This window comes from Oncorhynchus mykiss, chromosome 25 (genome assembly GCF_057628025.1).
Source record: "Oncorhynchus mykiss isolate SJ-2025 chromosome 25, ASM5762802v1, whole genome shotgun sequence".
NCBI classification, from domain to species: Eukaryota; Metazoa; Chordata; class Actinopteri; order Salmoniformes; family Salmonidae; genus Oncorhynchus; species Oncorhynchus mykiss.
The window spans coordinates 53,335,232-53,359,506 of record NC_143046.1 but is presented as its reverse complement, the minus strand read 5'-3'; the positions used below and the strand labels follow the sequence as shown (position 1 = coordinate 53,359,506).

The following is a 24,275-nucleotide window of genomic DNA, read 5'->3' as shown; positions in this document are numbered from 1 at the left end:
CAGAAGATCAGGGGGAGGAGGGGTAAAAACTTGCCGCAGTTCGGAGTATGCCTGCCCATGTCGAACTCAGGAAGTTGCAGTGCCGTCGTTACATTTGTTCATTGATTTAGTAATACAAGTAGTTTTATTTATCAAAACACTAGTTCACCTACCTTGCCATGAAAACAAATCTGCGATAGTCCCCAAATTGATTCGCTTTGTGTCGAAGAGTTCCGACAAGATGACTCTGTAGGTTTGAACCAGACTGAACACAAGTTCTTTCACAGATTTTACTGGTACACCAGCGGGACAGGGTTTGTTTTCCTCCTGAACTGCCTTCGTTGTTTCTTCCCTCCACTCCCTGCGCTGTAGGATCAAACCATCACATTCCACCGTGTCCCTAACAATGAAAAATGTGGGTTTTCCTTTGCGCCGGTGGACCCACACCCCCTGCATGACTAGTAGGGTCTGACGGTGACAAGAACGCCCTTCCCTGCTGTAGAGTCCCGCCTTTCCTCAAGTCTAACTGAATAAAGAGAGAAACATGCCGAATTCAAAGGGAAAAGAACATGAGACAGGAGACTCTTTGAATATTAGTGCATAGGTTTCAACACATTGCGTTGCTTTCAAAATTATGACAGAGCAACAGACCTAAGTGGAAGGAATGTAAGGAAGGCATCAGTTTCAGAGAACTTTGCAGAAAAAACGTGTGTATGAATTTGGTCTGTCAATGAACAATATGGGATATCATATCATTTACAAATGAATGAGTCTCCTTTCATAAAAGACTCATACATTTCATGCTTTTGGGAATAGGAATAGGCTTTTTGCCATGGGTCGTGCAACTTTTTTTGGCAACCACCTACCTGGTAATTGGGGGAATCAAAACGCTGATACCTGGTTGCCCAGCTTGGCAACCACATTTCAAAATAATTGGCTGGCCCTGTATTGGTTCATATCTGTCCTGTCAATGAAAAAGCAGCAGTACAGTGCTAATCAATGTGGACCCAGGAAGAGGACCATAACTGTCATCACCACAGACTTATATAATCAACTATCAGAGAGGCCAAAGTGCATCTGTATCTCACTGTATGCATGTGACAATAGGGGCCAATCAACACAATGCGCCTACAAAGAAAGTGTTATTTGACTCCTCCCACTGCCTATAGTCTTGGCTCAATCATGGCCCACACACATTTGATTGGCTATTTATTAACCAAAAGCCCCAGATGTTGGATGATTTATCCTACTGTCATAGGCTACACCTTCTCCTATTACGTTTCAGTTGCTGTGACTGAAACTTAACCACTTAATGAAGTATTAGATAAAGTATTTTATCTGTGGAGTGTCTCGCCTCCCGTCTACATTTAGTATCTACGTATTTCAGCAGTACATACTACGTTTTTAGCCAGCAGGAATGAACACATTGATATGTAGACTAGACATGGTGTATAGAATTTGATTTGATTTGATTTTGATCATGTCTAGTCTAAAACTAGCCATGAGTTAGTTGGGTGATTCTCACAAAACTGGCACTTGGCAAAAAAGCCTTGAAAAATAAATAAACACATTTCCAACATAATTCCTCTTTGATCAATATGATTAGGATCTGTAGTTAACCATTTTGTAATTATTGTTATGTTTATTGATTAGATATTGTGCATTTAACCACAATTTCCACAACTACCAATGCAAAAATTCTCATTACCGCAATAGTTTTCCAAAAAAAGTCATAAACATGCTCCTTATTGTGGCTTTAAGTAAATTAAATGGGGTTTAAATATCTATATTTATTGACAACTCCTACTCAGTCAAATAACTAATGTTTTACAAAAAATCTGTACAATAGCTGTAAGCAGTGGTCCCAGTAAATAATTAATGTTTCCAGCACAGCACACCCACTGACTAATATTGATTGTACAGAACACATTCCTAATATTGAGTTGCACCCCCTTTTGCCCTCAGAACAGCCTCAATTTGTCAAGGCACGGACTCTACAAGGTGTCGATAGCGTTCCACAAGGATGCTGGCTCATGTTGACTCCAATGCTTCCCACAGTTGTCAAGTTGGCTGGATGTCCTTTGGGTGGTGGACAATTCTTGATACAAATGGGAAGCTGTTCAGTGTGAAAAACCCAGCAGTGTTGCAGTTCTTGACACAAACCGGTGCGCCTGGCACCTTCTGCCATACACCCCACATAAATCTAGTTTCTTGCCCATTCACAATCCGTCTCAATTGTCTCAAGGGTTAAAAATCCTTCTTTAACCTGTCTCCTCCCCTTCAACTACACTGATTGAAGTGGATTCAACAGGTGACATCAATAAGGGATTATAGCTTTCACCTGGTCAGTCTATGTCGTGGAAAGAGCAGGTGTCCTTTTCTGTTTTATTCAAATATGTTAGTTTTTTCTGAAGTAACATTTTATTAAATAACCCAAAAAATGTAATAATTTCAGTAATGAGAATTTGCGGTGAGAATGTGCAAAATTCAGGCAGAAATGTAAAATGTATTTAAAATAAGACACTATGCCATACACTAGGTATCTTAGTCTTCAGACCAATAGTTGATTGTTGCAGATGCATTATGTTTTTCAAACTCAATTTGTTACTGCCAAAGTTAAAACTGGTTTCATGAGAATCACCCAGCTAGCTTTTGTTTCTTGAGTCGTTGTCATTTACGGGCTTCTAAAAGGGGTTTGTTTATGAGGTTAAAAGCAGAGGAGGAAGAGCACGGAAACAGTTTTCCCTCTAACCGTTGTTCAACTGAACATGAAAAACGAAGTCCTTCATTGCTTAGTGTAATTACAAATCTGTGGGTTGAGCATCATCATGATCGCTGAAACAGTAGGATGAACATATTTCATCTCCAAAGTACCCACGTATCCATGACCTTTTTATGAGGCTGCGGACTAAACTGTTCTGTAATAAAAACACACCTTGATGGAATCTCACAGAGAATCCATTGTGTATCCCTCGTTAAAACGAGCTGCATTCAACCCCATTAAATAAAATACTCTTGGCAGATTGTCTCAATGCTGTGATCATATTGTTTTACACAAGGGGAGGCGAATGCAACATTCATACTGCAGCTGTCTGTCATTGCTGAAGACACTAAATAGGTCAAAATAATCAAAGAAATGAAATCCCATCAAAAAGCCTTATTAGCTGTCACATGCAGGCATGCCCAGACACCAACAAAAACGTGCCAGGAAAGTGAATGACAACCATCCTTGTCATTTGCATGTGTGAGTGTGTGAGTGTGTGTGTGTGTGTGTACATGTATGGGATATGATTATGAGTCTGTGTGTACATATGTGTGTTTACATTAAAAAAAATCATCAGATTCTACAGGGACTGGTGTGCTCTGTAGTCAGAGAGGGCTATAAATATCCTGGTATACCCTTGAAGGAGAGGCAAAAGGAAGGAGGACAACACACCACTGGAAACGAGACGAGAAATGGAGAGAAGGAAAAGCAGAAAAACAGTAATGAGGGGGGGAAGAGAATGATCGAGAGGAAAAAGAGAGAGAAAGGGAGACAGAGGGTGAGAGAAAGTAAAGACTGGGGAGAGGTAGAAGACACAAGAAAGATAATAAGGTTTTGGAAGAGCTGTGCAAATATCCGTCATCACAAACAGCTATTGGTAACAATACTTAACATCTGCAGGTGTAAAGCTTTCTAACTTGGTAAAAGCATGTATAATGTCATGTAATGAGGCTATAATATATTACATCTCTTTGTATCAAAATTGAAACGGATTGAAAATGACTGTGTGGTAATAATACATGGGTCACACATGTTCAAGTCTTACCATGTAATATACTGTAACTGCATGAGGATGCATTAATACTGCAGGCTAGGTTAAGTGCTATCCAAACATCTAGACTCACCCATGTCATATAGATAGTGATGCATTGCATAAACCTAAGGCAGTTTGAAGGAGCATGCTTATAGTAATAATTCCCAGAAAATGAGTCAGTGCCTTCTCTCACAACCGGTTTCATAGGAAGAAAGAGAAGATGATTCTGTTACTCTGCTCTCTCTCTCTCTGTCTGTGTGTCATAGTAGGGGGTTCAAATGTACTTTGCAATCAAACCCAGTTTAATATTCAGGATTGAAATATTCTCCTGTATTTAGAATAAATATGTCGAAACGTGCATTTGCGTTATGAATAAAGCAATGGAGTCAAATCACATCTGTGCTACAAAGCTTTGACCATTCCACATAGTCTACTAGTCTATGAACTGAAGGCAGGTTGATTAATCATATTTATTTGACATTAAGACAGGTGGAATTCTGCTCTGTTACACAAATTCTCTACAAAATGTAGGCATGTAGCCTCACTACTCCAGAGGTACAGTATGTACAGTAAACCTCAGTGTCAGCTCCTATCTGGAGGTGAACACGGATCAGTCTTTAACAGTTCACCCTTGCATGCCCCATCACTGTAGGAGCACATTCCATTGCGGTAAATCTGTCTCGGCAACTACAGTATATAGCCTGCCAAAAACGTTTCATCCCAGCCCTACCGCAAGGTAAAGCCCTACCCATTTATCTTTTCTTTCCTGCTTCGTCTTAAGTGGGCCTGTGCTTACGGCGAGGCCCGTGGAGATAAAATATCCTTGCAACACTTTCATGTCTGCCAGAAAGGAGAGGCTGGGGATGAAACGGGAGCGACCGTGAAAGGTGTTCACCAGGAGGCGTTCCAGCAGCCTCTCTCTGGAATGCAACCCCAAGCATCTCCCGACCGTCTCCAAGCTATCCCATAAAACCTCTGGGCTCCTGCCAACATTTTCCTGGTGCTATGCACACCTGGACCCAGTCAGTGAGCCCTCGACTCATCCAAAGGGTTTGGGAAGTTGGGAGATGGTGAATTCCATCGGTTGACCTATGCAACAACACATATCATCATCAGACAGAGCTGGCCTCCATGCATCAGTGTTGATAGATATGAAAGGTAGCGTAGAGATGGAGAATATAATAAGTGATGGTTGGTGGAGGCTAAAATGTGTACACTTCTAAAATGTGTACACTTCTTTTTTGTCTACCATAGCCAATCATGTAGTTCATCTCCCTTCTTAGAAGCCTGCTGTCCTGATTATTTTTTGTTCTTGACTGTAAACTAAGAGACTGGCAGACAACCTGGCCAGGCAGGTATGTACACTCTCCAACCAACCAGTGTTAATTGATCAATTAAGTGCCCGGGAGAAAAGAAAACCAGCAGAACTGGAGAACTCGAAGGCCTGATCTGCACCTCTGCTGTATTATCCTAACTTACACACACACACACACACACACACACACACACACACACACACACACACACACACACACACACACACACACACACACACACACACACACACACACAGTTAATAGTATCAACTGCTGTACTCCTCCTGTTTGTATGACACTGTAAAGTCTCTTTCAGATGTGTCTTTAATCCAATAAGGTCTTGCCATAACAGCTGTAAGAAACACTACCCTAGGGTGTGACAGTCTACACTACATTTAATGTACTGAGACTACAGAACCCACTACTCTACCACAGCCTAGACCAGGGTCTCCCAAACTGGAGGTGAACTGTCCTCTGGCCCCAAGGGGTGTACATTTCGTTTTTTTTACCCTAGCACTACACAGCTGATTCAAACAAATCAACTAATCATCAAGTTTATCTCCCTTACAAAAATGTTGCTCCACACCCAATGTTCACTCTCAAGGCGTAGTAAAAATGGTTATTTTATACCCTCTAGTGGCCGAGTATGTCGGTCTTGATAACCAAAAAGTCTCTATATCGTGTTCTCTGTCAGCAATATGGTTCGAGCTTATGCTTAACCTTAAACCAGGAATTACACTGGTGGCAGTGGCACCAAGATGGTTGCTACATTGGTATATATGTGCATGTGCCTGTATGGACCCATGTATTTAAGCATAAGGGAAAGAAGTGCAAGGAGAATGTCATTAACCACCGAGAGAAATCCAGAAGAAGGCTGCAAAGCCGAAACATCTGTGTACGCTATCCCTGATGCAGTGAAAATAATAAAAACAAATGAAAAATTAAGTAAATTAAGTATGCAGCATCTTTTTGAGGACAGACCCTGCACCGTTTATCTTTTCAATGTTTGCTGCTATTCACAGGTTTCACGCACCAGCCAAGCTTCTGTGAGAGCATGATGGTCCCCTTTTGATTAGTTTTCAGGGTCATAAAATAAGACTTCACACAGTGGGACACAGCATGCCTTCATGTCTGTTGTGACTCGGCACTATACATTGTGGGAAGCAGCGGGCACCAGGGCAGGCAATAAACCTAAATTCTTACCACTTAGTCTTAGAGTATCTGGTCTGCTCTTATTGTGACCTGGATAGGGAAACAATAACCCCAGTCATAAGCCTGATTCACACTATCGTGCGGAACCGAGCCAATCCAAGCCAAGCTGTATGCCCTTTTAGCGTAATAGCTGTTTGAAAAGACTGCCTGAAATATCAGCCTATTTTGGTGGGATGAAGTTTTGGCCTGCCTGGTGAGATCACCAGGTGGTAAATGAGTTTAAAGACCAATAAGAAAGAAACGTAGCAGGCGTAGAAAGCTGCCTTAGCAGAGTTTTTCAGGGGGAAAGGAAGTTAGATTGAAAATACTGTGTCCCTGAAAGCACGTTTTCAGTCCTAGCAACATTTTTGCTTGAGAAATGGCTCTTTCTGACGACTTTAATTGAAAACAATCACAGTAAAGTACTTAATTGTTATCCAGAATGATTTGGTATCCCATAGGGCGACGCACAACAGGCCCAGCATCATGCGGGTTTGGCCGGAGTAGGCCGTCATTGTAAATAAGAATTTGTTCTTAACTGACTTGCCTAGTTAAATAAAAGGACATTTTTATTTATTTATTTTTTAATTCAGAGGAAAACTGCAGCATTGGACCTTTAACAATATCCCCAGTTGGGGAGAGTGACAAAAAGACCAAAGCACAGAGTATGTTTCAGTCTCTTGCACCACCCTGTGGTTATAATGTGGGATGGCAGTAGTTCCTGTAAAAGACTAATTAATTATCATGTGGGTCCAGACAAAGGCAGCTGCAAAGTGCATCTGTAGAGCCCTGAGGGAGTCTTCAAATGCTAGTAATCTTACTCAGGTTTCAAAACAAATATTAAAGGAGCAATCTGGGATTAAAAAACAACAACAACGCATTAACCCAACCTCTTTTTGGTAAACAGCTGAGGGATGGGGCTAGAGAAAAGTAACCACTCTCAAATTCATAGACGGAAAAATAGATACACAGACTGACCGTCCGTGAGATAAAAATGATAGTTTAGACCATGTTTTGAAGCTATACAATGTTTGTTTACAAACAGAGTAATGCAAACTTATGTTTGGGGTTCTGATGGGCTAAGACGGTTGAACTATGCTCATGAGGCATTTCTAAGTTATATTCTTCAAGAGTCAAGGGCTATCTATCATTCATTTAAAAGTTCAAAAATGGATGTACCAATCCCGGATTGCCCCTTTAATGGAACTGAAAGTGGCACTGAGACGTTTTTCTCGGGTCTCTTGCTGGATTTTTCCCATCACCATTATTGTAAATGCGGTTTCCCAAAAGCATCTTAAGGCTTATTAGAGCATTCATAGGAGCTCCCAAAACCATCGCCATTAACGTTACAGTTGAAAACGCTCCCTCAGACCACTCAAGGAACAGCTAAGTGCGTCATTATATGTTTTCTTGCCCACTAAACATAGAACCACATGGTTTATCCATCTCTCTGTGACCGGAGATATCTTCAGACAGCAAACTCAAAGTTTCCAATGTCTCTGCAATTTATACAAACAAGCAACGTAAATGTTTTTGTTCTAAGTGGTTGAGTATAGAAGCCTCGTCCCTACTATAATATATATGGTCTGTTGTAACCAACTGTCACTGTCACCATACCATGCATACAATGAACAAACGCAGAGAGGTGTTGTCTGAAGCTCAAACTGACTTGGTAAAGGGTACACTGCTAGGCCCAGTTCAAAAGCAGGCTAGAGATTGCATATTCCACTGTCATCCACCGTTGCAGGTCACAAAAGATGACACAACTATTGTACCCCATCAGAACCCAAAATACAAGCTTGTTTTGAGGATGTCATGGACTTTCAGTCCTTGTATCTAGAGCTCTGCATACGAATTTGAGAGGAGTTTCTTTTACCTAGCCCCATTCCCCCTCAGCTGTTTACCAAAATAAGTGGCAAATCGCATACTTTAACTTTAAGTCAATGATATTGGATTTTAGTTTTTTTGAGGCCGATGGCCAGAGGGGGAGAAGAATGACAGGCGTTAATGACTAACAGAACAAAATAGCTATTAGCAATTTGTCATGAATGTTGTCTTAGGGTTAAGATTACACCACAGGGGGTGTGAGAGGAAGCTGCGATCCTGGTATGTCCTGATTAGACTAAGTAAGATCGTCACTCCTTAAAGCTACAGTCTGCGAATAAAAAACAACAACAAAGTGGCCGCCGCCACTTATTTTGGTATGCAGCTAAAGGGATAGGGCAACGAAAAGGTAACCCCACTTAAATCTATAGATAGTGTTCCAAGACTGGACGTACCAATCTCAGACTGTAGCTTTTATCAAGAAAGTCTAATAATAAGTGTAATAGTTTTGCTTCAACCAGGGACCCTCTGAACACATCAACAACTGCCTCCCATCGTTACCTATCGCTTCACAAAAGCCATGGCCCTTGCAGAGCATGCCTCAAAATTACTAATGCAAATAGTCTGGGTAACCATTTGATTAGCTGTTCAGGAGTCTTATGGCTTGGGTGTAGAAGCTGTTTAGAAGCCTCTTGGACCGAGACTTGGCGCTCCGGTACTGCTTGCCGTGCGGTAGCAGAGAGAACAGTCTATGACTAGCGTGGCTGAAGTCTTTGACAATTTTTAGGGCCTTCTTCTGACACCGCCTGGTATAGAGGTCCTGGATAGCTTCACTATCTTGCGTGCGGACTAGCCTATAGCCTATGTTCTGTTCAGTTTGAGAAAAAGAGCACGAATATCCACACTATGAGGAGATTTCATTTAAAGTCCCTCTTTTTAACACACCTGCACATTCATTTGTTTCTCCTTTTCCATACAATCCATTATATACAATTGCACTAAATATTATTTGAATAATGCAAGATTTTAAATCCCAGCAGTCTTTAAAATGACATTCAGGAGCAAAAGATTTTCAATAGTTGTTTTTAATTCATTTAAAAAATAATATTGGAATGGAATATAACTAATAACATTGGAATATAACATTTAACAACAATAACTTAACTAATTAATTCAGTGTAACATTGATGTGGCAACTCTCTAATGCTCTGCTATTGAACGATTATAATTTGTACATAGGTCACTAATAAAGGTATCCCCAGTAAAATTGGAGCATAACTCATGAGACCACCCCCTGCACTGCTCACACCTAATCCAGTCCCCACCTGTGACTGAAACCAGGGGGAGAGATGCCAACTGAAAAGCTCTCTCTTAAAAATAGCCAGCTATCTAGCTATATGAAATAAAATGCTGTGTAAAATAGCTAAAAGGCTATAAAGTAACACTAACTGTGAAGCTATCAGTCACTAGTGGAAACATTTACAACTGAAATTATGTTACGTTATCTTTTTAATGCATTTTACATCAGACGATCTGGTAGTAAGGTTGCTACAGTAGCTAGCACTCCTAACAGTTCATTCTAACTAGCTAGCTGGCTAGTGATTTACTGCATAGGAAGTTGCTAACTATCAGGTTAGCATAATCTAGCGCTAACTGGGTTAGACATTGTCTAAATGACAGGTAGAAACACATTCATAACCATAAAGGGGTAACCTGCCCCCAGGGGCCAGTTACCACCTAGTAAGGGGGGGCAGGGGCGAGTTTTCCCCAACACACTCATCCAAAATATTACTACTTTACTCAAAATGTATCTACATTTTTCTCTCAAAACAAGGGGATTGTTAATTTTAAGGCTTTCCTACTTGGATGTTTACAAGACAATTGTAAATCCAACTTAATTGGAATATATCTACAACTTACCACAAAATCGTTTTGTTGACACATCTCCAAAAGTTGTGAGCAAGTAGCAGCCAGGAAAAGTGTTGGGCGAAATAATTTGATGACATCCCCTGGTCTTAATGTGAATTACAATGGGGGTCAGTTACCCTCAAGTACCCTACAGGTGTGTTCTTTTTTTTAAAACCATAATAATTTCAAAGTGGATTTGCTTAAGACTTACTGATAAATACTCTGTGTGACCCTGATGTAGCCCACTGCAGTAAAAGGTAAGATTGAGGAAAATAATTTATATAATTTTTATATAAAGTGATCTATAATAGCGCTTTGGTCCACAATGCTTTATGCTAGAAACAAGCTGTAAAATACCCGGGAAAGACGCAACTCTGATGCATATGGGGATATCTGTGAAGACAGACGCTGGGAGGCAAGAAGCAAGTACAGGGAGTGAATGTTTAATAAATAAACGACATGAAACAAAACACGGACAGTGTCTGGACAGGGGGAACAAAATGACATTAATGCTGACACGGGGATGAAACTGAGGAATAGACAGATACAGGGGAGGCAATCAATAAGTGTTGGAGTCCAGGTGAGTCCAATGAAGCGCTGATGCGCGTAACGATGGTGACAGGTGTGCGTAATGATGAGCCTCCTGGCGCCCTCGAGCACCAGAGGGGGGAGCGGGAGCAGGCGTGACAATATCATTGTTTAATTTCCTTGACATTCAGAGACTGAGCTACAACCTTCTATAGTAGAGAAAACAAAATATGGTCTTTGCTTGGGAAGTAATCTAATTCTATCACTATCAATTGATTAAGCTATTCACTTTCTATAAAATAGAATATGTTTAAATCCAGACAGCTTTTAAGGAAACCCTTGTGACGTTCTTTAAGTTGGGTAAAGCCATGGAAGAAGAGTAGCCAGCAGTTAAAGCTTACAATTTTCTGTGTCGGTAGGTCTACTCTTTCTGGGTTGGAAAGGTAGGCCTAGCTTTTGAAAGTAACATCTCAGATTTAACGTCTCAGATTTAATGACAGTGAGATCCAAAAGTATTGGGACAGTGACACATAGTACCAGTCTTCACCCAATATGGATGAAAATACCCTAAAATTAAAGCTTTAACTTCGTAGCCATTGTATCAATTCACATCCAAAGCGCTGGAGTAGAGAGACAACATATATATATATATATATATATATACAGTACCAGTCAAAAGTTGATACACCTACTCATTCAAGGGTTTTTCTTTATTTGTACTATTACATTGTATAATAATAGTGAAGACATCAAAGCTATGAAATAACAAATATGGAATCATGAAATTTCCCCCCCAAATATTTTATATTTAAAATTATTTAAAGTAGCCACCCTTTGCCTTGAATAAAGCTTTGCACACTCTTGGCAGCTTCATGAGATAGTCACCTGGCATGCTTTTCCAACAGTCCTGAAGGAGTTCCTACATATGCTGAGCACTTGTTGGCTGCTCATCCCAAACCATCTCAATTGGGTTGAGGTCGGATGATAGTGGAGGCCAGGTCATCTGATGCAGCACTCCATCACTCTCCTTCTTGGTCAAATTGCTCTTACAAAGCCTGGAGGTGTGTTAGGTCATTGAAAATAATATTATAGTCCCACTAAGCACAAACCTGATGTGATGGCATATTGCTGCAGAATACTGTGGTAGCCATGCTGGTTAAGTGTGCCTTGAATTTTTTATAAATCACAGAGAGTGTCATCAGCAAAGCACCCTCACACCATCCCACTTCGTCCTCCATGCTTTACAGAGGGAACCACACAAGCAGAGATCTACTCTGCGTCTCACAAAGACACGGCGGTTGGAAACAAAAATCTCAAATTTGGACTCATCAGACCAAAGGACAGATTTCCACTGGTCTAATTTCCATTGCTCATGTTTCTTGGCCCAAGCAAAGTCTCTTCTTATTATTGGTGTCCTATAGTAGTGGTTTCTTTGCAGTGATTCGACCATGAAGGCCTGATTCACACAGTCTCCTCTGAACAGTTGATGTTGAGATGAGTCTGTTACTTGAACTCTCTGAAGTGTTTATTTGAGCTGCAATCTGAGGTGCAGTTAATTGCTGATTTCTGATGCTGGTAACTCTAATGAACTTATCCTCTGCAGTAGAGATAACTCTGGGTGGCGGTCCTCATGAGAGCCAGTTTCATCATATCGCTTGATAGTTTTTGCGACTGCACTTGAAGAAACTTTAAAAGTTCTTGAAATGTTCCCTATTGACTGACCTTCATGTCTTAAAGTAATGATGTTGTTTCTCTTTGCTTATTTGAGCTGTTCATGCCATAACATGGACTTGGTCTTTTACCAAGTAGGGCTATCTTCTGTATACCAACCCTACCTTGTCACAACACAAGAAATTCCACAAATTGACTTTTTTTTCACCCCCTTTTTCGTGGTATCCAATTGTTGTCTCATCGCTACAACTCCTGTATGGGCTCGGGAGAGACAAAGGTTGAAAGTCATGCGTCCTCCGATACACAACCCAACCAAGCTGCACTGCCTCTTAACGCAGGGCACATCCAACCCGGAAGCCAGCCGCACCAATGTGTCGTAGGAAACACTGTGCACCTGGCAACCTTGGTTGGCGTGCACTGCGCCCGGCCCGCCACAGGAGTCGCTGGTGCACGATGGGACACCCAGGAGGCCCCACAAATGAACTTTTAACAAGGCATACCTGTTAATTGAAATGCATTCCAGGTACCTTACCTTATGAAGCTGGTTGAGAAAATGCCAAGAGTGTGCAAAGCTGTCATCAAGGCAAAGGGTGGCTACTTTGAAGAATCTCAAATATATTTGGATTTGTTTACTACATGATTCCATGTTTTATTTCATAGTTTTGATATCTTCACTATTATTCTACAATGTAGAAAAGAGTAAAAATAAAGAAAAACCCTTGAAAGAGTAGGTGTATCAACTTTTGACTGGTACTGTATATATATATATATATGTTGTCTCTCTACTCCAGCGCTTTGGATGTGAATTGATGCAATGGCTACGAAGTTAAAGCTTTAATTTTAGGGTATTTTCATCCATATTGGGTGAATTGTTTAGAAATTACAGCACTTTTTGTACATAGTCATTTTAGGGGACCAAAAGTAATGGGACAAATTCACTTATGTGTACTAAAGTAGTAAAATGTAACTATTTGGTCCCATATTCCTAGCGTGCAGGTACAAACATGTTGGATGCATTTGCTGTTTGTTTTGGTTGTGTTTGAGATTATTTTGTTCCAATAGGAAATAATGTTAAATAATGTATTGTGTCATTTAGGAGTTACTTTTATTGTAAATAAGAATAGAATATGTTTTTAAATACTTCTACAGTAATGTGGATGCTAATTATGGATAATCCTGAATTAGTAGTGAATAATGATGAGTGAGAAAGTTACAGACAAATATCAGGCCCCCAATACATGCTAACCTCTCACCATTACAATAAAAGGGGAGGTTCGCATTTTTGGAGGGGTATGACTTTCTCACTCATCATTATTCACGATTAATTCAGGATTACCCGTAGCATCCAAATGATTCATTCTGCTAATATGTAAAATGACTTAGAATTGCATGACATTTTTAGAAAAGGTTATTGTTTCTCAGACCTGTAAATACAATGACGGATTCATGCAATGCTTTTACTATAAATAAAAGGAGATCTTTCCACCCCTACTCTTGTCCACGGTGGTCTGCGAACCCACAACCAGACCTTCTGGCCGGCAGCCCTGTGCGCTATCAACATTTCTGTCTTGCCATACAATGCTTACACAATTTCTAAAACTGCATATCTAAGGCTCTGGTCTGTCCAATAAATTGGGGTAAATGGTAAACATGCTCTCTGCTATCCACGTTATATTTTAATTATTATTTTGGGTATAGGGGAGGGTCACATTTTTTAAGCGTTAGGGAGGGTTTAGGTAAAATATGTTTTGCTGAAAGGGGAGGACCATCCATTTTCATTTCAGAGAGGTCCGATTTTCATAGCGTCAAACCTCTCAAATAAAACAGAAAAACTGGCTACACAGACACCCGGACTACGGAGACGCCGGTTGATGAGCGGGAGCAGCTTGGATTAAATGATTGAATAACAATTGTGTGTACATTTATTTCGCAGCACTCGCGCACGCAACCTGGGCGGTCTAGTCACGGAGTCAAGCGTTTCCTGGTGGATTCATTCGAGGAGTTTCTCTAGTTTCAAGAAACTTTATTATAATATGTACACGTTCTAGGCTATAGATACAGTATGTTTACTATTGTAGCCTAAAAAACGCTAGTTTCAAGATAATAGTGTGGAACACACACACTTGGAAAGACTACCACATTGAGAAAGGAGCCACGCACTCAGGTAAGCGCATCTTTCTTACTATTTTCAAATAAAATGTAATTGTATTATTACATATGGGAACATCACTTCTTTTTTTTCCTTTTTTACAAAGTTGCCAAGTAAATGCTATTATACAAATATAGGATAGGTGCTAATATTGTAATATTCTGCTTGAGGTTTCAAATGTTTTGCACTGATCTTTATTACCTGTGAAAATGTTTGATCATTTATAATTATTTATTGTATAAGGGTTCAAACAAATGTGCATACACATAGTTTTGATATCTTCACTATTATTCTACAATGTAGAAAAGAGTAAAAATAAAGAAAAACCCTAGAGCCATGCAGAGAAACCTAAATTATTTCATACAGTATTAGAAAACATTGTACAAGCAGTTCTTAAAAGGGCAATCTGGGGTATATAATTATATATAGCCATTTCTTCTTGAAGAATTTATAAATACCTCATGAGCTTAGTTTTACTTTCTTAGTTAATCTTGTTATAATCTTGTTTTATTCCATTGTTTGTCCTTGCATCCATAGCTCCTTCAATTAATTTGAGTGGTTAAAATTTTTCCAGCAATACTGCTCAGCTGTTTACCAAAAAAGTAATTGTTTGAATCCCAGATTGCCCCATTCAGCAAGACAGGCCTTTCTCTGTGCTGGTTGCTGATAATAAGCAGATTCTACTGCACACTCAAAACCGATTAGTGAAGGTGTTGTATGCAAAATGCAAAACTGGAAAAACAGGAAAATAGGGTCCTGTAGGCTCAGCCCTAATTTGTGTGCTCTCTGACACCCGGAGTTGCATGGTAAATGGCCTATAGATTTTGACGGCTTTTGACATTACTTGTATCTGTACAGGGTGGACTCTGAATTACTCTATGCAAAGTTGTATTGTCTTCTCAGGAATTGTTATTACTTTGGTCTCATCCCTCACACAATCCTTTAAATGCTGTGACACCCTGTGGAGATTGGGCCTGGGAATGTTTAGGTTACTGTAAGCTTGGTATTGTTTGATTGGTCAATGGTGGTTGGTTTTGGGTTGAAAGGTTACACCTTCAGATGTTGTAAATTGATTTAAATGTTGTTCTCTCTCTTGTATCCTGGAACTAGTCCATGGAGGAAGGTTGTTTGATCAATTCTTATTTCCTAGGCTTCTGGCCTAATAAGCATCTCTTCTGTTCATGCTTTGTCTTCTAATTCTTTGGAACGTAAGCTTTATGCCTTGTATGTGAATCCATTCATTGTTCAATATTAATTAAATATCTGCCTTTGATATAGACAATTCTCAGACCAATTCTTGCTAGTCAACATCAACTCATTGCATCATGCTTGCTTGTATATTTTAATTACCTTTATGAAGTCAGATAAACATTATAATAGGCTAATTGCTTAGTCCTATTATAAGTCGTATGTGATGTATATACTATAAAATACTGTATATGCACATTATACATATAAAGTATTAATGCCCACTACAGTCTCACTATTGTTTGTGTAGAAATGCTCTAATGAAGGTTGACTGAACGAAAGCATAGCTACTATTAAAATACATTTTTATCTGACCGGAAGTGACTGGAAGTGTACAGACTGAAGTGGCAGCAAGTCTTAACCCTTAAATGGTTGAACATTTTGCCATGTCTTTTTGGTCTGTTTTTCTCTATAGTCACTGCTAGTTTTGAAGCATGAGACAAAGGGCTGTGAGACAGAGGTTTGATCCTAGATACATGAACAGTGGGATGTATACGGAGGGTGCGGGGCCGATAAAGGGCCGATTAAACTGCTAGGGGAACGTTTACGGAACTCCACCCGGAGGGGCAAATCCCGAGTGGACAGCCATACCCTCTGCCCGAGACGATAGCGGAGAGCAGGGTGGCGGTCTTCCTGGTACGGCGACAGCGACGGAATGAACATCTGGGCCGATGGTATGCTGACTTCTTGCTCAGGGAAGAGCGGGGGCTGATATCGCATGGAACACTCGAAAGGCGAGAGACTAGTGGCCAAGCAGGGAAGGGTGTTGCGGTCGAATTCCACCCACATGAGTTGTTGGCTTCAGGTGGTGGGGTTGGTTGAGAAGAGGCACCTAAGCATAGTCTCCAGGTCTTGATTGGCACTCTCCGACTAGCCGTTGGACCGGGTATGAAACCTGGAGGACAAGCTGGCTTGATGACCCAATAAGGGTGCAGAACGCCTTCCAGAATCGGGACGAGAATTGACAACCACGATCAGGGACAATGTCGACAGGGAGTCCATGGATTTGGAAGACGTGCTGCACCATGAGCTGAGTCGTCTCTTTCGCTGAATGTATCTTGGGGAGAGGGATGAAATGGGCAGCTTTAGAGAACCTATCCACCACTGTCAGGATAGTGGTGTTGCCATCAGACGGAGGAAGCACAGTGACAAAATCCAGGGATATATGAGACCAGGGGCGATGAAGAACAGGGAGTGGCTGAAGGAGGCCTTCTGCAGAGTCTTATTCTGAGCCCACACGTGCATGTGGCGACGAAGGCTGAGACATCAGGAACCATAGGGGGGCCACCAGAAGCATTGTCAGAGGAAGGCCAGGGTTCAACGGGAGCTAGGATGGCAGGTGAGCTTGGAGGAATGAGCACATTCCAGGACCTGAGATAAGGCCGAATCAGGGACAAAAATCTGGTTATTTTTTTCCAGCAGCAGACTATGATCGATAATGTCAAAAGCCCCACTGAAGTCTAACAAAACAGCACCCACGATATGTTTATCATCAATTTCTCTCAGCCAATCAGTCATTTGTGTAAGTGCTGTAAAAATTGCAATGTATCTGGTCAAACACATTTTTTTCAAAAAGTTTACTAAGGGTTGGTAACAGGTTGATTGGTTGACTATTTGAGACAGTAAAGGGGGCTTTACTATTCTTAGGTAGCGGAATGACTTGCCTCCCTCCATGGCCTGAGGGCACATACTTTCTGGTAGGCTTAACTTGAAGATATGGCAAATAGGAGTGACAATATCATCTGCTGTTATCCTCAGTAATTTTCCATCCAAGTTGTCAAACACCGGTGGCTTGACTTTGTTGATAGACAACAAAACATTTTCCACCTCGTCCACACTCACTTTATGGAATAAAAAATGACAATACTTCATCATTTGGTCAGATATAGTTGGATGTGTAGTGTCAGCGTTTGTTGCTGGCATGTCATGCCTAAGTTTGCTAATCTTGACAATTTAAAAAATCATTAAAGTAGTTGGACATATCAGTGGGTTTAATGAGTCATCTGATTCAATGAATGATGAAGCTGAGTTTGCCTTTTTGCCCAAAATTTAATTTAAGGTGCTCCAAAGCTTTTTACTATCATTCTTTATATCATTTATCTTAGTGTTATAGTATAGTTTCAACACCTCCACCACTGGCATTTGTCTTTTCTGTAAATGTTATAACCTTGTATTGCTACCACTGAATCATCAAAGGTATTATCTAAGTGAGTTTCAGAGATCAGAGGTCAAAATATGAATGTCATCTGTTACTAGCAATTATTTACTTCATTAACCTTGTTTCTTAGGCTACATATGATAACGTTGGCTATCTTTGAACACTTTTCTGGGATTGTTTTCATTGTTTTATTGGGAAGCTTAGCAGAATTAGACATGCTCATGCTGTTTATGTTAGTGCAGGGTGAGCTGCACACATGGGACTTCCAACTATGGCACACATGCTAACACTATAACTCTGGTTCATAGGCACATGATCACTGCATACAATAGCTGTGGGATCAGCAGAGGCATTCAGCGCAGTTAGAGGGGCATAAATTAGGTTACTTACATTGTGTCTTCCAACGCCCCTGGGATAATTGCTGAAACATTATGACAACTCAGCGACACAATGGTAGGAATTTACTGAGCTGGGCTTGAGTCATTGACAAGTAATTGTCTCAATGCAGCCTTATAATGCTGTGCAAGGATCCAGGAACCCAAATTATTTGGATGGATCCCATCCTCCTTATCAAACGAGCTTTGTTTCCAGAAGGTATCAAAATTGTCAATAAATGTTACACCCACAGAGCTGAAATAGTCTCGTAGCCAGTTATGGAGGGCTAAAAGTTTGCTGAAACGTTCAATGCCACGCTCAACCCCATCAGTTCTTTAAAATCCATCTTCAGCTGTTCTGAGCTGCCCTTCATAATGTCATTGAATCCCATATGAACTATGATAGACTCAATTTCCTGATGCTGATTTTAAAATGTTTGTGAGCAGCTTACTGATATCCTGTGCTTGTGCTCCTGGATAGCACAAAGTTTTTGCCCCACGGACTGAGACATTACACACCATTGAACCGCCCAATACAACGGCCGGGGAAGGGAATGGAGAAATCTGACTATTCCTACCTCTCACACAATTCTTTGAACCTTTCACGGATCCACGAGAAGCAGGATAGTGTATGACCGCTGCTTCCCCCGATAGGTCCAGACCTCCCACAGAAGGCAGTGCCCGTCAGATCCAGAGAGAGGGAAAGGAGCCGAACTCGACAGCGAAGCCACTGCTGGAGTCAGCGTATTTGGAGTCAGCACCGCCATCGCAGACACAGGCAGTCCCAGCGACGAACGCTATTCCTTATGTCAATCTGCTCCGAACCTCTCACAATCACTGCCGTCCGCTTAGCAGCATGCTGCTTCCTTTGGTTTCCACGACTTGTGACATGGGGACCAGAAGCTGTTTGGAACAACCTTCTTTGCTGTTCTCTGTCTACTTCATTACAAGATGGAGTAGGAGAAGCAGATGGAGACAACGTCCTTGGCAGGCAAGTTCTAGGTAGCACGGGTCATTCGGATAGGGACAAATGACAGGGCTGGAAAACATCCATCAGGCCCGAGCGGCGTCCAGCCATAGGAGTTGAGAACGAGAAAGTTCCAATTTGCATTTTCCCCGTAAATTAGCGCAGAATTGAGATTTGCTGGCCAATCGTAGGCACCTCATTCCTGTAATCCTCTGCAAGCAAACAATTGCTTCATTTGAACTCTGGATTGTCAATACAGTGGAGTCGACCATGTGTGAATGTTGCAGTTGTATGTTTACAAGGCCTATGCCAAACATTAGGAATGTCTTCCTAATATTGACCCCCCCCCCCCCCCCCCCCCGCCCCTCCACACACACACACACTGATTGAAGTGGATTTAACAAGTGACATCATTAAGGGATCATAGCATTCACCTGGTCAATCTATTTCATGGAAAGAGCAAGTATTCTTAATGTTTTGTACACTGTATATATTTAGTGTATAATATATATTTACTTATCAGATCGGACTTGCCGTAACATAAGTTCCCTAGATTTATTTTCCTACAGGGCTGTTATCTCTTTAATTTCAAGTTTAAGAAAGAAGAAAGACAAGTCTTAACGTGAAATATTAACACATTTACACTCAATTTCTTTGTACTTCCTTTCCTTGGAAAAGGGTTTGGGATTTACTGGAACCAGGACATATCCATCCTTAAGGATTTAAGTGACGTAGTTCCTCCGGATTGTGGGAATCCCATTGAACTGACCAGGGTAAGTACAGTTCAACCTTTCCTCTTGCGCTCACTTCCCATTCCTAAGTGAATGTCACTAGGGTGGCCAAACAGTTATGCCACATTAGGCAAAGCACCAGTCCAGATATCATGTCATTACATACAATATCATAACATTTTTTATATACACTTTATTATTTTTCTAATACGTGAGTTGTTAAGCCACTAAGTAGGGCTTATGAAGCCTTTATAGCCACAATTTTTGTAAATATAAAGTAGGACCCCTCTTGTTATTGCCTGTTATACTGATGACAGAGCAGGAAGACATTAGTCTAGATTTGACTGGAAATATGCTCATCATTCACTCATCATCACAAACAGAGAGCACAGTGTCGAAAGTCCACTAAAGTGAATATTGCAGTGAGTCTTGAAATATGACTTCTAATAGGAAGTATTTTTCTCACAGAGGGAGTTGCTTGCTTTAGCAAAACCAACAGTGGAGTCGACCATGGGGGATAAAGAGGACTTAGTAGTGACCACGGCTGTGAACTTTGTCGGGAACGGAAACTTCCTGGACTCTGCTTTCCGCTACACCCTCTTCCCAGTGTTCTACGGTGTTGTGTTCATCCTTGGGCTGATATCCAATAGTTACGTGCTGTTCGTGCTGTGGCGCCTGCGCGATGCCAAGGCCTTGAACGAGATCTGCATCTACATGGCCAACCTGACTGTGGCCGACCTCCTCTTCGTGTCTGCCCTCCCCTTCTGGATTGGCTACTACCATCATGGTGGCGTCTGGCTCTACGGCGAATTCCTGTGCCGTGTCACTGGCGTGTTCTTCTTCATCAACACCTACTGCTCCATCCTCTTCCTTGCTGCCATCAGTATCAACCGCTACTGGGCCATCACGCGTCCGCTGGATGCCGCCTCGTCCGACCATTGGTGCCGTGGGGTGGCCGTCACAGCGGTCATCTGGGGGGTCACTCTGTCCATGTCTGTGCCATACCTCGTGAAGACGGGCATTCAGAAGGACAAGAGCAACGTGTCGCGATGCTTCGAGGGCTACCACCATGAGACGGATGGCGAGAAGCGGCTGGTGGCCGCTACCCACCTTATCATTGTGGGGTGCTTCGTCTTGGTCTTCTTCCTCGTCGTAGTGTGTAATCTGCTCATCGCCCGGGCGTTACTAGCCCAGTCCCTTACCCAGGCTCGGGGCTCCAGTTCCTCCAAACCCCGGGGGGTGAAGGGCCGGGCCCTGCAGATGCTGTGCGCTGTGGTGGGGGTGTTCGTGGTGTGCTTCCTCCCCCACCACATGGTCCAGGGCCCCTGGACCCTGGCTGTGCTGGAGATCAAGGAGGGCTGGGGCAGCACGGAATGGAGCCAGAAGACCAAGCAATGGTTGAACGACACCCACCAGGTCACCCTGATGCTGATGGGGCTCAACTGCCTCTTCGATCCCGTGGTGTACTGCTTCGCCACCAGGAGGTTCCACATGTATATCAAGGACCATCTGAAAAAGGTGGGGAGGGGCAGAGCCTGCTCGGAAACAGCCATCACACACATCTCTATAGTGGAATGCAAGAATGTGAGCCAGCGGCTCCATAGCGAACAGCAGCAGCTCAATAATTAAAGTCCTTCACTGTAACGGAAAATTGTAATTTATATGGTAAATTTGGGTATTATCAATAGTAAAGTACTCCAAACATTTTACTTCAGCATAGTGTAAATTGTTGTGGGCGGGGAAACAATTGCTTTATTTTGAATGGTACTGAATGGTACTGAATGGTACTTGAATTCCACCCCACAGAATCCAGTACTGTACCTTGTCTTCGGGGGCCAAAAACATTTTGACCACTTGTGAGTGCATGTTATTGTTGTTTCTGGCTTATTAACATATTTTGAGCCGTGCCTTTTAAGAGGCTATATTTGTTGCACCCATGAGTGAAAATGCTGTACCAATTTAACTCCTATGTTAAAGGAGACAGATTGTACAGGGCAGATTTTAGTGGCAGCAAGTCTTAAACTTTAAATGGTTAAAGGAGACAGATTGTACAGGGGACAGATTTTAGTGGCAGCAAGTCTTAAACTTTAAATGGTTGAGCATTTTGCCATGTCCTTTTGGTCTGTACCCCTGTAGTCGCTGTCAGTTTGGAAGATTTTGTTAAGGCCTCTACAGTTGCAAGTAATTTTAAAACACCAATTATGCATTAATATGCTGTGGGATGTTTACAACCAGATGCATCTGGTTTTCAAGGGAAAAGGAAAGAGAGCCTGTGACGCCTACACGACTTCCGCTTTTGAACATTAACAAGGCGACACTCCATCTTAACTCCTCCTCCACATTTATTGGATTGGTTGAACAGTGCAGAAGAGAACCTCCCCAACCATTTTTTTTCTTCTCGTCAGCTACGATAGGTTACCTAGCAGCCAACCTGCTTGCACCAATCCCTTGTAATTACAGTAAAATACTGTGAAATACAAACCGGTCCCCTCAAAGAATTTCATTCATCCATTCATCCATGTGCCGACCTTACAGTGAAGTGCTTACTTACAAGCCCTTAACTAACAATGCAGTTAAGAAAAATAAGGGTTTAGAAAGTATTTACTAAAATAAACTGAAGTAAAAAATAAAAAGAAGAAAATATAAAAATATTTAAAGAACAAAAATAAAATAACAGTAGCGCGGCTATATACAGGGGGTACCGATACAGAATCGATGTGCGGGGGCACCGGTTAGTTGAGGTAATATGTACATGAAGATAGAGGTAAAGTGACTATGCATAAATAATAAACAGAGAGTAGCAGCGGCTTAAAAATGGCGGGGGGGGGGGGGGGCAAATGCAAATAGTCCGGGTAGCCATTAGCCAGATTAGCTGTTAAATTTCACCACCTCTTTCTTCCTGTTGTTTTTCTCTTTGAGCGTAAACAGAGTATAAAAGCAGAAGTTTCATAGGGAACTGGAGCTTCTATAAATGATAAATTCACCCTGTATACAATTCCCTCTGGAAGGAGATTAAGGGCTCTATTCAGAAATCCTCATTATTTCGTTGAATGATTTAACATTTGAGCGTCATTATTTCCATATAGCCTATACTTTCTCGTTCTGAACTTCTAACGTGAGTAGGACGGGTCTGGCTTTGTGACAATGATCAAGACCAGCTGCTCACCGATATGACAGCCCCAATGCAGTTACACCTCAGACACCGCCAAAACATCAGCTATGTGGGTGTCGGCTATTGCCGGTTAATGCTGATCTGATTGAATCTAGGCCTAAGGGTCCCACTGTTCAGCAAGAGTAGGAGCAGGGCACGTTTCATTCAGCCATCAGGCTGCTGAACAGTGGGACGGATGGACAGTAGGCCCCAGAGACTTTTGAATATGTGAAAATCTAAATGTGTGACTTGTGTACTAGCTTTCCAGTTTTTCCTACGGCATGTAATATATTGTGTTGTGTTTGTGTATTTGTATGCTGACATCACAAAATGAATTTACATGTAAATGGTCAAAGTATATCGTATCATATCGTATTTGTTTTGCAATTTTGTACGACAAATTTTGCAAAACAAATACTGGGAGCCAAGAAGTACTTTTAAAAATGTGATGCATTGCTATTATTGTTATTGCTATTATTATTATAAAGAATGATGAAGTAACAAGCTTTAATGTCATTTTATGAGGCTGGTAACCATCCTAGATGTCAATTCAACATCTCTTCCATGTTGGGTCAGCGTAATTTCAATGAAATGACGTGGAAACAATGTTGATTCAACCTGTGTATGCCCAGTGGGATGTGATGAACTTGATGACTTCTCAGCTGTCAGCTGCTGAAGTATAAACAGAGACGGTTTATGAAGTAAGTTGACCACTGGTATAAATGTTGCACTTACTGTAACTCTTTGTATGTGATGCAATTGGAACATATTGTGTAACGCTGTACTGCATTCTCAAATAAAACATATCTAACAGATATATTGTTATTGAAATACCCGTTTTTTTTTGTTTCACAAATTAAAAGCTACCATTAAAAGATTATGGGAAACAAACAGAAATGTACAATTTTCAATTTCCATTTTCCCATTCATAAACATGGCTCACTTATCAAAATAATACTGACAACACAGAATGCTACAGGAAACTTGAAAATTTTATTTTCCAGGTGTAGCACAGAAAACAAATGAGGGCTTGGCCAATTTGACTTTTCTTGAATAGATCTAACAAAGACTTATATCCAAAACATTCAAATTCACTTCCCTATGAGAGGGACGGAAGCAATACTGCAATGCATTCCAGCAAGAGTTGTTCACAATCTAGTCTGGTTGCAGCAAGAACTAGACCTTGTTTCAAATATATCAAGAAATTATGTTATTATGCCTAGCAATCAACAAATGTACATTGTTTAGAACACACGTTTACAAGTCTCGTCACAAATGACAGC

At 41.3% G+C, this 24,275-nt stretch overlaps 1 protein-coding gene across 1 annotated transcript; it reads left to right on the top strand.

Moving 5' to 3' along the window:
• Window positions 1–13,738: 13,738 nt before the first annotated feature.
• Window positions 13,739–23,823, top strand: ptafr (platelet-activating factor receptor). The gene is made up of 3 exons (XM_021584417.3): window positions 13,739–14,378; window positions 19,789–19,883; window positions 20,310–23,823. The coding sequence occupies exon 3, from the start codon at window positions 20,352–20,354 to the stop codon at window positions 21,468–21,470; it is 1,119 nt and encodes a 372-aa protein (XP_021440092.2). The 5' UTR covers window positions 13,739–14,378; window positions 19,789–19,883; window positions 20,310–20,351; the 3' UTR covers window positions 21,471–23,823.
• Window positions 23,824–24,275: the final 452 nt, after the last annotated feature.